We start from the raw sequence: 18,069 nt of genomic DNA, 5'->3' as shown, positions 1-18,069 counted from the left end.
CTCATTCTTACCCTAATTGGCTTCAGGATATCAGATATAATGAAGATGGTCTCACACCTAAAAGCTAAAGATGGTTCAGCAGCATAGAGTTTCCAAGGCATATTATTTTTCTTCCTACCTTCTTTTTTTTTTTTTTATTCTTCAGCACTCACTCTTTTTTTTTAATTTATTTTTATTGGTATTCAATTTACCAACATACAGAATAACCCCCAGTGCCCGTCACCCATTCACTCCCACCCCCCGCCCTCCTCCCCTTCTACCACCCCTAGTTCGTTTCCCAGAGTTAGCAGTCTTTACGTTCTGTCTCCCTTTCTGATATTTCCCACACATTTCTTCTCCCTTCCCTTCTATTCCCTTTCACTATTATTTATATTCCCCAAATGAATGAGAACATATAATGTTTGTCCTTCTCCGATTGACTTACTTCACTCAGCTTCTTCCTACCTTCTAATTTGGAAATTGTTTTTGAAATGCATTCCCCACTTCGTATTAGTGACTAGTGTTTTTATCAGTCAGAATGGGCTAGATAATGTCATGATAACCAGTAACTTGAAAATCTCAGTGTCTTAAAACCCTAAGGTTCATTTCTTATTCACATTATATATGTGCCACACCTTGGCTGGGTGCTCTCCTCCATGTTGCTTGTCCTCTAGTGTCCAGGCATCTGGAACATTGCTGGTTACTCCAATCAGAAGAGCTTTGGCTGAAAGTGACCACATCTTCTCCACTTTTAACCCAATGACTGGAAATTGTCAAAAGGCCCCACCTGGCCATAGAAGGACCTGGAAGCTCAGCCTTCTGGTCAGGGAGGAGAAGAATGCTAGGAACTAGTGTGTGGCATTAATGGCTACCAAAGTCTGATTAATGCCATGAAAGAAAAAGAGCTTACATTTGTTATTTTGAATAATTTTTCTGAGCCTAGACCTGTGAAGACTTTGAAACCAAATATTTGTTAACTAATCTTTTTGAAGCATATAAATGTGAGCTAGTTTGGATGAATATGAACCAGTATGTGAATGTGTTCAGATTCTATTATATAAACCAAATTTGAAAGTCCACCGAACACCACACATTTGAAGAGATGTGGGGAGGCCAGGTGGGGTTCCCAGCTGGCTGGGTTTTCATGATCCTAAAGTGCACCTTGAGGAAAAACCCATGACTGCCTTTCCCTAGGAAATCACTGGTTTTCAGGGAGACTCTCATAGTCCTGGTAGAGGTTCCATATTGGGCCTTAGGTTGTATAGCCATAAAACGCAGGGTGGAGAGGGTATAAGATCTGGGTGGAGTGTACCTTGAAGCACAGTTGGAAGCTTTCTGCAAAAAAAGTAAATTTTTTTGCACCCATAGGTCTCTTCTCCATGTAAAGACACACTCTGGAACAAAAGCCAGGCTCAGAAGCAGCCTTGTGGGTGTGCCTCACCCTCACACCTACACACCTACCAACCACCCACCACATCACTTATAGCAGCCAGCTTCCTGTGACAAAACATAGATGACTGCAGAGCATGCACCCCATGGCAAAGAAGAACCCTGGAGTCAGAAATTCAAATGACAGGCAAATCATTCACCAAGGTGAATGGACAGCCAGTCATAAAACAGAGGGAAGTTGGGGCACCTGGATAGCTCAAAGTGTCTGCCTTCAGTTCAGGTCATGATCTCAGGGTCTTGGGATTGAACCCCACATCAGACTCCCTGCTCAGCAGGAAGTCTCCTTCTCTATCTCCCTCTGTCCCTCCCCCTGCTTGTGCTTTCTCTGTCTCTGTCTCTCTCTCAAATAAAATCTTAAAAAATAAAAACAAAAACAGAAGTTGTTGATTAGAACTGATGTGCCATCTAAAGGCATTCAATTCATATTTTTTTAATAAAATTATCTATTCTATCTATCTATCTATCTATCTATCTATCTATCTATCTATCTATCTATCTATCTAAATTCTGTGCCAGTGGGCAGCCCCAGTGGCTCAGTGGTTTAGCTCCGCCTTCAGCCCAGGGTGTGATCCTGGAGACCCTGGATCAAGTCCCATGTCGGGCTCCCTGCATGGAACCTGCTTCTCCCTCTACCTATGTCTGTGCCTCTCTCTCTCTCTGTGTCTCTCATGAATAAATACATAAAATCCTTAAAATACATAAATAAATTCTGTGCCAGCAAAAATAGGCGATGACAGAGTAGATTGGGTGGCCATGGATCTCCACTTTGCATACCCCAATATAGCCTTGTGAGAGGCATTGAAGGTGCTTCAGTGTTAATTCCATTCAGTTCCTGGTTTGTAGGATGACAGCTGTGCTTGCACACCCCCACCCCCACTGTGTGCCATGCATGTTGTGAATGTTTCCTGTTCGTTAGTTCATTTCATCCTCACAGGGGCTCTATGAGGTCAGGTCCCCCTATTTTGTGTAGGGAGCATTAAGGCTCATGGAGGGTAGGTGGCTTACCCAAGCTTACACAGCTCACAAGGGACAGGGCCTGGCAGTTTAGCTTCAGAGTCCAAGCTTGTAACTACTCTTCTAGAACCACTGCTTCTAGAATAAGTAGCATGGTACTTTGCAAGTGTGATTCTCATACCTGAACTGGATCAGAATCACTCTGGGAGCTTGTCAGGGCTATCCCCTCCCTGACTGCTCCCCCAGATTCACCGAAACGGCATCACCATGACAGGAGCCTGCAGTCACATCCTTCCGATTCTTCCCTCAACCTTAGGGTAGCAGTCTTCTGACCACCCTTTCGGAAATTTCTTTTGGAGCTTTTTTTTTTTTTTCAAATCTTATTATTTTTTTAATAATAAATTTATTTTTTATTGGTGTTCAATTTGCCAACATACAGAATACCACCCAGTGCTCATCCCGTCAAGTGCCCCCCTCAGTGCCCGTCACCCATTCACCCCCACCCCCCGCCCTCCTCCCCTTCCACCACCCCTAGTTCGTTTCCCAGAGTTAGCAGTCTTTACATTCTGTCTCCCTTTCTGATATTTCCCACACATTTCTTCCCCCTTCCCTTATATTCCCTTTCACTATTATTTATATTCCCCAAATGAATGAGAACATATAATGTTTGTCCTTCTCCGATTGACTTACTTCACTCAGCATAATACCCTCCAGTTCCATCCACGTTGAAGCAAATGGTGGGTATTTGTCGTTTCTAATGGCTGAGTAATATTCCATTGTATACATAAACCACATCTTCTTTATCCATTCATCTTTCGATGGACACCAAAGCTCCTTCCACAGTTTTGGCTATTGTTCTTTTGAAGCTTTTAACCTGTTTTTAAGAAGCAAGGTTTCCTGGGATCCACATGCAGAAAGCCAAACTGAATCTCATTATTGTTCCAACTCTAGGAAACATGTTTTTAAAAAGTAACTGATTCCCTAGACCATGGCTTTTGGAAGTGGTTGGAACAGAGGGAAAAAGAGAGGAGGTCAATGTTTTCAAGGAGAGTCCTTTGAGCCACACCACCTGGACAGTGGTCCTTTTTTGTAGCCTCTGCTTTCAATTGTGCAGTTGTATTTCTGCTAACAATTCTGCGAGTGGTGGTAGCAGGGTGGGTGACCATACTTTCCCTCTGAATTGGCAGATGTGTTCCACATCAAGGAAACTTCTGAAGTTTGCTGTGAATCTACCCATGAAGAGAAATGTGGAAGACACAGTAGGGACATTTGAGGAGGGTGGGCGGAAATTATGGTGATCTGAACCCAGCTAGTCATTGCCCATCCTGTTACAATGTTTTTGACAACAGAAGGAAGGCCAGAAAGGAACAGGAGAGGGAAGAGGAGGAGGGAAAGAGTGACCAGGGGGCAGTTCTATGAAAGTAAGCTGTCACATCTTGCAGGTTGGTCTGTGTTTGCACCACAGGACAATGACAGGGCACTGGGACTCTGCCCGATGCCCATCAGTGGTGCCCGCAGGTGCTGGCCAGTGGAGTTGCTCTGTCCCCTTCCCCATCTTTCCAGGATATTTTTGAGTGTGGACCCAAAAGGAGCTCACATTTGAACAAATAGGAAAATTGGCTTCATGACACTTCTGTTCTATCTTGCACTTGCAATCTAGGGACTACCTTTCACCTCCTAAAGTCCCTGGTCAATGGCAGGAGTGGGGAGGGTGGTGGAGAACTGGGCCTGGCCTGTCTGGTCAGTGTGGTTTTTAATAGGCTTGTCGCTGTCATCCCAAAGTTTTTGGGAGTAGTTTTTGTTTTGATTGAGCTTCTTTGGAAGCGTTTCATCAGCTTATATATTGGGATGGCTCTCCACCCCTCAGAAGAGAGCTTTTCTGGAGGCCGGGCTTCTGATAGTGACAAGATGGATGGTTCCCTCAGTGCGGGCTCAAAATTCAGATTTATGTGGTCATTTTTCATAGTCTCCATTTTGTCTAATTTTAGTTATATTGTAGGTCAAGACAGGTATATGTGTCACATGAAAAGGGACTTAAAAGTCAAGGCTGTGGTTGTATGGATTGTAATAAAGAGTAGAATCCTGCAGCGTTTAGCATTTTCACTTAATTTTTATTAGCAAAAAAGTATTTGACTTTGTTTTCAGTAATAATTCCTATTCTAGATGCTTCCCAAATGCGTTTAAAATAGTCAGTCATCCTTCTTACCTAAAATGTGGCTTATGGTAACCAGAGTGGCATCTAGCCTATAGGGCACCCTTGTGAGAACTGGAAAAAGTGTCTGGGGAATGGGCAGGATGATGAGGCTGGTGGACAGCATCTTTGTGGGAAGACCAGGCACCCCTTCTTCTAGGAAGATGCCACCCCTTGCCATCTTCTGAGATGGGCTTGGAATGGGTTTCCACTCCCCTCACCGCTTTGGGCAGGAGCCCTTATAAAGTGGACTTGAGGGCGACAGGTCCTTGTCCTTGACTTAACTCTCTCTGTTCATTGTGTGCATGTTCAGGATTTGAAGGGCACTGTAATCAGATACTGTCTCCAATGCCCAGACATATTGGAAACAAAGTCAGAGGATGACTCTGAGTTTATAATCCTGACAGGTATGGGTTGCTCTATGACTCCTGGGATGCATAAGAAATGTTGCATTTCTGTATTGCATGGATCAGGCTATCTTTAAGTTGGTCATCTCAGCCTGAGTTGCCAGAAAGCTCCATAGTGCCTATTTGGAGCTCCCTCCCTTTTCCTGAGCATCAAAGACCACACAGGAGGGACAGAGGCATGGAGAGGTGCATGCTATCCTGGGGGGAATGCAGATTTGTGTGGTTGGCCGTACCTCTGCTGCTCTGTGCACCATGTCTGTGTGTTGTTCCTGCCATCTATCTGGGGCACTGCTCTGGTCAGGGGCACAGGTTCTTTTCCTTGATGGTCCTTGCCACTGCCCACAGGCCTCCCTCCCTCCTCAGCATTGCTGCATCCAAGATTTAGGTTCCCACCATTTTCAGAATACAGAGGCCATTCCCTGGATTGGACAGCTTTCCTTTCCTTTCAACTCTGGATGATGATGCCGTCACCCCAGCCCTTGCTCTACATTAGTACTTAGTGCTAATTAGAATCCCCCAAGAACCTAGTAACCCTTCCCAAATGGGGAGGGGTTCCCAGCCTAAGAAACATGAAGCCTGGACTCTTCTTTGGGTTGAGGAGGAGGCAGGTGGGGGGATAGATGGACAGTCTCATTTTTTCCTGGTGAATCTTCCTAATGAAGGGGACACAAAGCATGAGGTGGTTTCTCAGTAATCACTCACTGCATTAAACACTGGACAACTCACCTGACTACCTAATTTCCCAAACCTGCTATTTTCTTCAGCAACTCTTATGAGCAAAATACATATTGTGGAGGAAACAGACATATGTAAGAAAAGCTTTGCCTTCTTGTAAAGAGCTTAGAGTTTAGTGGAAGTGTGGAGAGAAAGAGAGAGGGGGAAACAAAGTCTACAAATTCCTGTAAATCAAGATAAAAGGAATCATCAAAGAAGCAAGTGAGTGTCTGGAGACTGGAAAGAGCCTACCTGGGCAGGTGGGATGGTCAGAAGATCTCAGGAAGGAAGCCTCAAGAGATGGGTGAGATTGCAACATGGTTCTAAACTGATAGAACAACACATGTGCAAGTGGAGAAGAGAGGTAGGTGGGCTGCCTCAGGCCAAGGCGTCACAGTTTCAGGGGTGCAGCAGTGTGAGACAGGAGCAGAGAGCAGATTCAGGAGGGAGGGAAGGGTGTCATCATTTCCTGTGGCTTCTCTAACAGTCCCACACACCAGGTGGCTTCCAACAGTAGCAACGGCTCTCTCTTGGTTTGGGGGGCTAGCGTTCTGAAATCCCGGTGCTGGCAACCCACACTCCCTCTGAAGGCCCTAGGAGAGAACACCTTCTTGCCTCTTCCATTTTCTGGCAGCTGCTGACACTGTCTGGTTTGTGGTTGTGTTACTCCCACCTCTGGCTCCTCTTCTCTCTGATCCTCTTGTGTGTGGGTATGTGATCTTGCACTCTCTTAAGAGGACAGCTGTGATTGCACTTAGGGTCCAGCTGGAGAATCCAGGAAAATCTCATCTCAAGATCTTTAACTTAATCACATCTGCAAAGAACCTTTTCTTTTCCCTCAAAGGTCACATGTATAGACTCCAGGAACTAAGGCCTGACATCTTGGGGGGCTGTTATTTTGCCCACCACAGAGAGGGAGACCCAACCATCAAGAGTCTGACAGCCATGCCAAGAGGGCCTGAGAATAGCCTTGGAGGGATCTTCTGGGACTTTTTTTTTTTTTTAAGATTTTATTTATTCATGAGAGACACACAGAGAAAGGCAGAGACACAGGCAGAGGGAGAAGCAGGTTCCATGCAGGGAGCCCGATGTGGGACTCGATATCCGGACCCCAGGATCATGCGCTGAGCCAAAGGCAGACACTCAACCACCAAGCAACCCAGGCATCACAATCTTCTGAGACTTTTACATCAGGGCACCAGATGAATGAGTCTGGTCTGAAAAGCTTAGTGTAGTGAGACTGGGAACAGGTAGGAGTCTCCTGCTAGTCAGAGATGGCAGGTGACTGTGTTAAGGAGGGAGCAACGAGAAGAGGAGCAGTGAATGGATGGGGAGCCACTGTGGAAATATGACCGATGGGTTTGGCCACTGCTTGAATGTGGGGGAGAGACAGAAAGACTCACCGAAGAGCACTTCTGGCCCAGCCATTGGAGAGATTAGTAGGATGTGCTGGTGCAGCTGTGAGCTGAGTTGGTGAGGAAATTAATTTTAGTTCACAAGAAGTTTTGTTTTATAAGGAAAGATGCTTTTTCTCACTGGTGGTAAAAGCTGAGCCATAGTCCCTCAAAATGGTCCAAGAAAAACATCATTTGGGCTAAGTTTATTGGATTAATGTAATTTTGTCTTGATTTGTTTTAAAATTTTGATTTATTTTAGAGCACAAAGAGACTGGGGTTAGCTCAAGAAATCCAAGGGAGGGTCCTGTCTTAGGGCCAGGTCCTAGAGACCAGACCTTGAGCAGAGTTATAGATTCAGGCCCCCCTGGCAGGAGTGAGTGAATAGTTACTTGAGAGATTATTGGGATTCACATCATTCTTTTCTCTCTACCAACTCTTTATTATTTCCCTCTGGTCTCTTTATTTTTTATTTTTCATAGTTTCTTGTAACTTTTTGTGATCTTTCTTACAACCCCTGGATTACCGTGGCCCCTTATACCCTCATGGTTAATTAATTATAACCTTGTGGTTAATTTCCCACTGCTAACTGGCTCGTTCTTTCATTACCTATCAGTTTAATCCCTGAGGGAAAGAATCTGATCAGCTGGTTCAGGTTTTGTCCCAGGCTGTCTGGCAGGTTGCTGGCCAGACTTTGATGGCTGCCTGAAGGTCAGGAACCCACTTCTGGTCCAGTCAGCAGGGGCAAGGGGGTGTGTGATGCAAGCAAGAAAACCAAGCCTTGAGCTGGAGCAAAGGGCTTGACAGGTACAAGAATCAGCACACCTTAGAGCAGGGTTTGCGAAGTGTGTTCCCAATACCCCCAACACAGCATCACCTGCAACTTGTTAGAAATGCACATTTTGGGGCCCCGACCTCAGACCTCTTGGATCAGGAACTTGAGGAGGGGACCAGCAGTCTGGGTTTTCACAGACCCTCCTAGTGATTCTGATGCACATTCAAGTTCAAGAACCATTGCCTTAAACTAAGCAAATAGCACAGGGACTAAAACCAAATGTTGGAGTGAAATCATTAGAGGAGGTCAGCCCATTCTGTAAGGGTGTTGATGCCAGCTGCCCCTAAGAATCTAAAGAAAGTGGCATTTGTTATAAATTCCTATTTTATTGATACTAGGAGATTCATGTCTTCTATTGGTGAATGATCTGCATTCTCTTCGCTTGTATTACCTACCCCAAACAAGGAACTGGGATAAGTGCTGTTATCCCCATGCCCGCCTCCCCACACCCTTACTTCCTTGATTGTCCAAATGGTCATCCTTCCTCAAGACCAGCCCAGCCCTGGGCTCCCTCCACGAATTCTGACAAATCTGGCTTAATAAGTGATTGTGTTTTGTGTTTCCAGTTAGGGTTTTGTTTTTCTCAAAAAAAAAAAAAAATCAGTTAACTATTGACTTTGAGTCTTGTGACATTCAGATCATTTACACCTCTCTTGTCTATTGCCCATTAGGGGAAGAAGTTCAGTTGGTTAGGAGTTTGTTTTTATGGCCCTAATTTACATGCACATGCATCAAAACCACCACCACAGCAACATAAAGTATGAGGAGATGGGAGAAAAAGTGAAAGGAAGAACTCTTTCTGTCCTTCCAGGGAGCAGGAACAGGTTAAAACCTAATACAGGACAGAGCTTAGGGTGAGGTCAGCTAGGTACAAAATTTAATGAGGCACCAAAAAAAATCTCAGCAATCAAAACAAGTATTGCCATTAAAAAATCAAAATCCAGGGATGCCTGGGTGGTTCAGCGGTTTAGTGTCGCCTTCGGCCCAGGGCGTGATCCTGGAGTCCCGGGATCGAGTCCCACATCGGGCTCCCTGCATGGAGCCTGCTTCTCCCTCTGCCTGTGTCTCTGCCTCTCTCTCTCTCTCTCTCTCTCTCTCTCGAATGAATAGAATCTTTAAAAACTAAAATAAAATCAAAATCAAAATCCATACAATTAAAAGCTATGATAAACAAAGTATCCAAATTTTAAACAGAGGCAGGCTCCAATTCCCTCTTCATTCAGACTGCTAGGCTTGTTAAGTTGAAATGACAATAAATATCCACCCGACTCTCCAAGACAGAGGAAGGACATCAGAGGCACAGTGCCAGATGGATACGTTGCCAACTCAGTTTGCCCCAAGAGGGGTGCTCACTGTTTCCTACTCTTGAGTGTAGAAAAACTAGGTCAAGTACTTCCTAGAAAAAAGATGCTATATTCCTAATTGATTAAAGTCTCTATTAGTGTATTCTCCTAATTTGTGAAGAATCATCTTGGGACTTCTAATACATTCACATAACCAGGAATGCACTCCTTCCTCCTGTCCTTCTGTTCTTAATCAGTCCTGTCTAACCCCTTGTCTGAGGTGGGACCTGCCTGGTGTCCCAGGTGACAATCCCACTGTTCTGTCATTTCTCCTCCTTGGCTCCTTTTATCCACTCTGTTTGTCCTGACATTCCTCGAGTTCAGGATTGTGGGATGGAAAGAGCAGTAGAGGAGGTAATAGTGTGTTCTGAGCTCAGCTGCCAAGCAGACGTGTGGTCCTGGGCTCATCATGACTCTTGGTGCTTCGGTTTCCTCATCTGTGACAAGAAGAACTCAAAACTAGATCATCCCATGCTTCCTCTCTGCTTCTCAAGATCTGTGCTTCCGGTTCCACCTCAGAAAGCTCACTTCCACGGGTTTCTAATTTTTAGCTCCTCATCTCACTCCGGATTCTGAGGGCCTTTCCAGTTGTTTCAGGGAAATTAATCTCCTCTCACTTTTTTCCATGGTGCGTAGTGAATGATAGGAAAGGAGCATCTGGGATTCACGTGTACTCAAAGCTGTGATTTCTTTTTTTAAGATTTTATTTATTTATTCATGAGAGACACAGAGAGAGAGAGAGGTAGAGACATAGGCAGAGGGAGAAGCAGGCTCCCTGCTGGGAGCCCAATGTGGGACTCAGTCCCAGGACCCTGGGATCATGACCTGAGCCAAAGGCAGATGCTCAACCACTGAACCACCCAGGTGCCCCCAAAGCTGTGATTTCTTTTTTTTTTTTAAGATTTTATTTTTTTTATATTATTTATTTATGATAGTCACACAGAGAGAGAGAGAGAGACAGGCAGAGACACACAGGCAGAGGGAGAAGTAGGCTCCATGCACCGGGAGCCCGACGTGGGATTCGATCCCGGGTCTCCAGGATCGCACCCTGGGCCAAAGGCAGGCGCCAAACCACTGCGCCACCCAGGGATCGCCAAAGCTGTGATTTCTAAAGAAAAACAGGACAGCAAAAATCCAGTGACCCTTCCACTTGCCCAGCACACCCTGCATGCATGGTCACAGAAGTCTCTGTCTGCCTCCTCAGCTTCTTTTTACCAAGCTGAAATAGCATTCGTTTATTCAACCAATATCCATTGAATACCTCCTAAGTAGCAGGCACCTTTCTAAGGCCTGAATTAAACAAAATTCCTGCCCTGGTGGCATAACCACTTACTCTAGCATTTATATACATTTGCAAATATTCTAGTATTTACTTTATATACTCAGGCAAGAAAAAAAAAGACATTGATTAATGATCCTTAACTTAATTCTAACTCGAAGTTTCCATTCCACAAGGCTGATGAAAATTTTAATCTTGGGCATTTTTAGGGACCTGTCCCAGAACTCCTTAGGGTCAAACAAATATCTGAAGACTTTCTAGGTTGCTGGATAATGGTGAAAAGACCTCACTAGTGTTCATTCCATGGTGATCATCAATGATGTCCTTCTTCTCAATCCCTCATGGTCCCTGGAGGGCAGATGGCACCACAGCTTCTGTGCTGTGTTGGCCTGGAGCTCTGTGCTCAGAGTAGAAGTTCCATGTTCAGTCTTTCTCATATGGACGTAAGTCCCACCCAAACCTTTTTCTCTGACATGATCAGGGCAAAGGACAAGTGCTTGATTCATGAATCCAGAAAGAGTTAAAAGAGGTAACTAAGTGCCTATTTTGATCATTGTATTTTCAGCACAAAACATATATAAATGTATACTTATTTGTCAGTCTTTTAATGTTGACCCAAGACCTTTTCTTTGAATATGAGCACACTATTTGGTATTGTGATTGTCTTTCTTGAATAGATTCCCACTCATATTTCATCAGTCATGTTCACCTTTAATGTCTTTATAGTGAGTGGGTAATTTAAAGACATTTGGGAAGTCATCTGAAGAAAGAATTTTCTAGACATTTTTTTATTCCTCCTCAATATTTCACTGTATCTCACATTAATTTCACAGGATTAGCTAATTGCCATTATCTAGATTCTTTTCAGAACATTCGACTTAATTTCCATAGAAAGAACTCTTCCTATGTATACTCACATCTCATTGGTTTATGTATCATTTAATTACATATTCTGAATAACTAGTGTAACAGGTGTTAACATATTTAGGCACAAACTTAACTGACTCCTGGAAAGCACATAACTGCTGGAGGCAAAAGTAGGTGAGCGTATTAGAAAGTGATGTACTGGTTCACAGACAGCTCCTGTGCTGTGGACATCAATCAGGATGTTTTACAGAAGAAATGAAAAGCAGAGGTTTATCTACCAAGTTCAGTGGAAATCCTTTAAGAGAACTTCTGCAGGGTTTACAACATTGTTTAAAACTGTGCTTCCAAAAAATATAAATAAATAAATAAATAAATAAATAAATAAATAAATAAATAAATAAATAATAAGTAAGTAAGTAAGTAAGTAAGTAAGTAAGTAAGTAAGTAAGTAAGTAAATAATTAACTAACTAACTAACTAACTGTGCTTCCAGGGGGATCCCTGGGTGGCTCAGCGGTTTAGCACCTGCCTTTGGCCCAGGGCATGATTCTGAAGTCCTGGGATTGAGTCCCGCATTAGGCTCCTGGCATGGAGCCTGCTTCTCCCTCTGCCTGTGTCTCTGCCTCTCTCTCTCTCTCTCTCTCTCATAAATAAATAAATAAAATCTTTAAAAAAAAAAAAAAAACTGTGCTTCCTTACCCTCTTGCCAATGGATACCGCCACTTAAAGTCTTTGATCTTGAAACACACAATGATGTGAAACAAATTGTGTCTTAATTTTCAGTTCTTGAAGTTTCAAGTTCGATTTCATTGCATTTTCTTAAATAGATGGGATAAAGTTCATCTTTTTATTTGCCCTCCAGAACTTCAGTTAAAGTGATTGGTTTTTAACTTCATTCTCATTCTCCATCCTCATTTAACCTCTTTTATAGATGTTAATGAAGAGTTATATAGCTCCCCCAAAAGCTGGGGCAGGGGTGGTGAAGAGAAGAGAGGATGGGGAACGAAAGCCAATAATCTGATTTCCACACCCAATGAGTGCTTGGCTCCTAAAGAATCCAGATGCCCCTATGTAGGCATCACATGGAATATGGCCTTGCAAAATGTGTATAGGAAATTTTTCTGGGCACCAGGAGGGTTATTAAAAGAAAATAAAACTTTCTGTTTCTGTATATACTGTTCATGGATGCAGAACCAGAGGGAAATACAGTTTGCTTGTGCACTTGTAATGAAATGGCTCAAGATTCTCATCTCCCTTCTAGCTTCCAAGATTATATTCAAGTTCCTCCATCTAGTCATCTTCATAGAGTAAGATGATTTCATACATTTAGCCATTAATGTGTGAAACTACTGGGCTTGCCTCTAGAACAATCTATCCAAAGCACAGGTCTCACAGTGTCACCTTTTAACTCTGAAAACTCCAGCATCTCTCCTTGCCTAATGAGTTAAATCCTTACGCTTTGCACTGGCATTTCTATCTCTCCAGACAAGGCTTGCTCACTTATTACTCAGGACTGCCGTGTATCTACACTCCACTCCCGCCCTCCCTTCCAAAAATAACAGGCTTTCTTTTCCTCAACATGATATCTTTGTTTCTTCCCTTATGCTATATTTCCCAAACTTCTCTTCCATCAGTATCCTTGTCTTTAAATGGACTTACATTGTTTTCACTTAAATCTATTTATTTATTATAGAAAGCCTGCACGTACATGAAAAAAAAAAAACCGTGATATCCCTTGATAAATAAAAGCTCACGACAAAAAATGAATTCAATAAGATATACAATGATATTACCTTCTAGCTAGGTGATGCTTGCCTGTGGCATGCTCTGTGTTGGTTCATGTGTTATTTATTTTTTTTAATTTTTATTTATTTATGATAGTCACAGAGAGAGAGAGAGGCAGAGACATAGGCAGAGGGAGAAGCAGGCTCCATGCACCGGGAGCCCGACGTGGGATTCAATCCCGGGTCTCCAGGATCGCGCCCTGGGCCAAAGGCAGGCGCTAAACCGCTGCGCCACCCAGGGATCCCCGGTTCATATGTTAAAGATTGGCCACCAACAGAGTTTCTCCTTGATGAAATTAGGAGGGTGAAAGAAGAATGGAAAATGGGGTGACGTTCTCATTCTTTTGTAGGTAATGCCAGGTCCATGAACCATCTAAAATAATCTCCTGTATCATTAATTTGTATGTGTATGTGTTCCACACTTTGAAAAACAATGCTTTACTCTCATGAAATGAGAAGCAACTGGAGGGCAAGAAATTATTCTTTCCATGTCCTTTGCTTTTTTGAGAATCTACTCCTTAGGCCTCTAAACTGCCCTCCTTCTGGGGAACACTAATGTTATTTGATGGGAAGAAATGAGTAGATATTTCTGAGCATTAGCCAATGGGTTGGTCTGTTTTCTCTGAAAGTCAAGATAGTAGGTTCTGCAGGCCTCTGGTCCTAGGCTGGAGAATGAGTGTGTTTCCTTAAGTTCTTGTGCATATACATGTGTGGGTGGGGTGTACATACTGTGGGGGTAGAGTAGCAGAGGAAGCCTGTGGGGTTCTCTGGACTTCCTTAGTTCATAAAGCTTTGTTCATGAAATGCCCCGATGCTCTGGCAGCCGGGGTTGCTAGATTCCTATCTGAGATCAGTGTTTTGGGGTTGCTGGACAACCTCCAGAGACCATCTCCTCCCCTAACCACCCCCCACCCCACCCTACCCATTTCTCTCTCCTTTTATGGATGAGGAACCAGGGTCTAGGGAACAGGTGTCTCACCAGCAGTAACTCTGCCTTTCAGCTGCAAATTGGAGTTGAATCCAGATGACTGCAACAGAAACCAATCCCAGTGGCCCTCCTGTGACTGATGTGAGTTGTTCACAGACTTTTCCCTTCCTTTTCCAGGCTGTGCTGAGTCCTCTTATTGCCATCGCGCTGAAAATATCCCAGATTCATGAGAGAACTGGCCGGAGGGGCCCCACCGTCATCACTTGAATGGAGGAAAGATCAGTCACCAGGGCCAAAAGAGAGCGCTTGGCGGGAGACACTTCACCCATGCCTTCTTGCTACCTTTTTGTGCCTTTTATGACTTTGAAACACACACACACACACACACACACACACACACACACACACACGATAATTTGCTGGTGGTGGGTGGGGGGAGGGAAGAGAACAAAAAAATCTGTTTTCTTAGGTTTGGGTCAATTCCTCCAAATGCAACAGGGTGTTCAGTTGCCTGTTAAAGCTGCACTATCATTTGGTATCTATATTCTATCACACAATGGAACCTCACCTTTTGAGAAAGAGTAAGTAGGCCAGGAACATGTCCATCATGGCATCTGCGCATCGCTGGCATTAGGTGAGAAAGGTTCTGAACTCACGCACAGAGCGCAGCACCAGAATTAAGCTTACCCCAAGCCACGGGTGCTGCTGGGCAGACCAAGGAAGACTGTCCTCCTCGGCATGGTGGAGGACCTAGCTTTTCATCCTGGGTCAGGTGTCCCGGGGGGGAAGGCTGTGCAACTCCTAAGGGCGCACCTCATGGCTGCTAGCCACTGGAGGGCCCACTCCCCCACCTTCTGACCTCTTGGGAGTCCCTGTGCCACCTTCCCTCACATCTTTGGAAGCATTCTGCAGATCACCATGGCACACTTTCAATGAAACATATCAAAGGGTGTTTTCCTCTCTTATTTTGTAAATAATATTATTTTAGCTCTTAAGCTGGCTGCATTCCTTCAGATTCAGCCATTCAGGGCACAGGTGGGAAGCAGTTTCTTGGCAGGACTCTGCAGATGAATGCCTCCCATTTCAGCAGCCCTCCCTTGACGACATCATGGAGGGTGATACAGGGGTTTATATTAATTCCTCCCTCGAAGACAAAATACCACCATATCTGCTGTCTCTCTGACTTTCTCTCCACTCTCTTATCTCCCAGTAAGGGCCAAGTTTAAAGTAATCATTTGGACACAGTTCAGATCTTAATAGCAGTGGCTGTAGAAGGAGATGATGAAATGCTGGAAAAATAGAGTACTTGTTGGAAGAAGACCTTATTGGTGGTAGTTAAGGGCTTGATAAGAGGGAAGGGAGGGTGGGACCCCTGTGAGAAACTAGAAGGTCACAACTGGCTTTCTTTGCCCAGGAGAAGGATACTGCAGCTCTAGCAGCCTTTATCTGCACTCAGCCGGGACACTCGGTGTGGGACCTGTTTGTGTATGTTTTGCTTCCTTGGGAACGACACTCTCACTTACCCTGTTGTTAGCACAGATGACGTGGTGCTCTTTGTGAAGCAAGGTGGTACTGCTGTAGTCAGGATGAGCGCAAGCAGGGAGATGTTCCCAGGAAGGAATCTGTGTCCACTCTCTATCTCTGCTTCTGTCAGAAACTTACTAGGATATGTAGTAGCCAATAAAAAAGAAATTCCTGATTTCAACCCTACGCATGGACTGTGGATTTTTGTTTGATTGTTTTGCCATTAGTGGTCACATTTTGATAAGTCTGTCTTTCAGAACACTTGCAAGGGCTGGCTTTCGTTGTTAGGACCTGGGAATTTATTATATAAATGGAACCAGAAAAGGCAGATTACTCACAACTGCCTTTGAGAGTCAGCAGAAACTAAATTGGCATCTGGTCTTTGATCGTAAGTATCTTTGTTTCCTAATCATAGAGGGTGGCTTTGAGCAGAGATTCTAAAGTCATGGAATTTATCAGCAACGAATGTAATTTTCCTTAAAGCTTTGGTTCTCAACACCTTTAAGTGGTGGTCTGTGATAGCCATCCCTTCACTACTCGGTTCTATGTGGGTCCACACAGCTGGATGCGTTATCAGGCTTAGCTCTCAGTCAGAAAATATGAATTTTTTTTCTTAAATTGCTGAACTTTTAATCACCTCTAACTTCAAAGGTCAAATATAAGGTAATCCTCATTTAAAAACTCTGTTTTTTATTTCCAGCATGTGCATCCAGCAGCCCGAGTATACCTTCATTCATTCATTCATTCATTCATGCATGCATGCATGCATTTAACAAACACTGATTTAACAACTACTCTATGCAGAGTCCTGTTTTTGGTGTAGCGAGGAGATGTATAAAACACTATTCCTGCTCCTAGGAGTTTGTAATTTGGGAACAGGAGACTATAACATACTCAAAGAAGCAGGAGGACATGAATGTTACTGTAGAGGCATGAACAACATATTATGGGAACACACAGAGGTATTGACTCTGAAATGGCAGGACACTAGGCACTTGATGGGTTTCCCAACAAGTGGAGTTTCCTGGGACTTGTAATCATTTACATTATTTTACCAGGGGTCAATGTAGCCAGACCAAAGACTAGGAATTGAGAGGTAGGATGGCTGGAGATGAGGCTTGCACTGGGTCTAGTGAGAGGGTGGCATGGATGAGAGGTTGGAGAAGCCACAGTGTTATAAATATCAAGCAGAGCACATGTTTGGGTCCAGCTATGGAAAGAAGCAGCTGCACGGCCACCTATTTTTACAGAGCTTTTTCTCAGCGAGGTTGCCAAGGGGAAGGTCCTGTTGTGGCTCTAGAATCCAGCCTTTCTCTCTGGAACCTGCTCAAATGCACATTGCCAAGGTATTATTTCTGCTTTATGTAAAATCCAAGCTTCTCTTGCTGAGCTATACATGCATGTCCTCTGGCCTTCTCAAGAGAGTTGAAAGACAGGAAGTCACTCTTCTGCATGTAATGGTCTTTATGTCTTAAAGATGAAGCTCCAGCCACCAGAGTTTCTTAAATGACTGGAACGATCTGAGAATTTTGTGGGGACCACAGGAGACAATCATAGAGGAGACCGTGGATGGAATGTGGCAATCGTCAGAGCCACTTTTGTGATCGACTAGTATTGAAGGGTTCATTCGCTATACCATGTGCCCCCAGGATGGTGACAAGCAACAGTATGTATAGGCCAGTGGTTCTAACCAGCGCAGCACCTCTACCCACCCAGGGGGTGTTCAGAAATGTGTGTGTATACATGCCAGAGAGGCATTTAAGGGAGGGGACCACGGATTCTAAATATCCTACCAGGTGAGCCAGTCCCTTAGAATGAAAAATTGTTTTGCTCATTCATGATTCTTGGGTTTATTAACTGACTTGAAAATGGCAGGCAGCCATTATTAAAATGAGATCATTTATCAGGTCTTACTAATCCAAGGTGCAGCCTATATCCACAGTATTTACAGAACAAATAGTTTTTGTGTGGCATCTCAGACTGAAGGGCTTGGACATGACCCGAAGGCTTTCCACACAGGAAACCTCAGATTGATGACCAGCCCCACGGTGGCACATTGGGCTGACAGTTGGCTGTGCTGAGCCTGTGTTCTCTGCAGATCATACAGTCAATGATAGGGATGGTGGTGTGGTGACTTCTGATTGGTCAGCTGTGGGTCATTGCAAGGCATGGGATTTACTTCGGCAGTAATATCCACTAGCCATGGCAGATGTGAGGGAATTTGTAAAGCACCTATGGGAACTGATAGTGACATAACAGGTGACTCCATTTTATTGCTTGATCACGCACTGGGTACTCTTGAAACATGTGCACACTGACATCCCAGACACCTGCCTTGAGGAATGTCCTTTCTTGAGTGCAGAAGGGCCTGAGAAATCGTGTACCTTTTGAAATGATGTAACTGCCAGTAAATCAGTGTTTG

The 18,069-nt window shown here is 44.1% G+C and overlaps 1 protein-coding gene across 1 annotated transcript in view; it reads left to right on the top strand.

The window, feature by feature from the left end:
• PGM5 (phosphoglucomutase 5) overlaps positions 1–15,833 on the top strand; it is a 190,679-nt gene extending 174,846 nt beyond the window's left edge. The window contains exon 11 of the mRNA XM_038527145.1: positions 14,301–15,833. Coding sequence (XP_038383073.1) covers positions 14,301–14,390 — 90 coding nt within the window. The 3' untranslated portion in view covers positions 14,391–15,833. The remainder of the gene's footprint in view (positions 1–14,300) is intronic.
• The last annotated feature ends 2,236 nt before the right edge of the window (positions 15,834–18,069 follow it).

This window comes from Canis lupus, chromosome 1, assembly GCF_011100685.1.
Source record: "Canis lupus familiaris isolate Mischka breed German Shepherd chromosome 1, alternate assembly UU_Cfam_GSD_1.0, whole genome shotgun sequence".
Lineage (NCBI taxonomy): Eukaryota > Metazoa > Chordata > Mammalia > Carnivora > Canidae > Canis > Canis lupus.
Note: the sequence above shows the minus strand (reverse complement) of the source record. Positions and strands in the feature narration are given on the sequence as shown.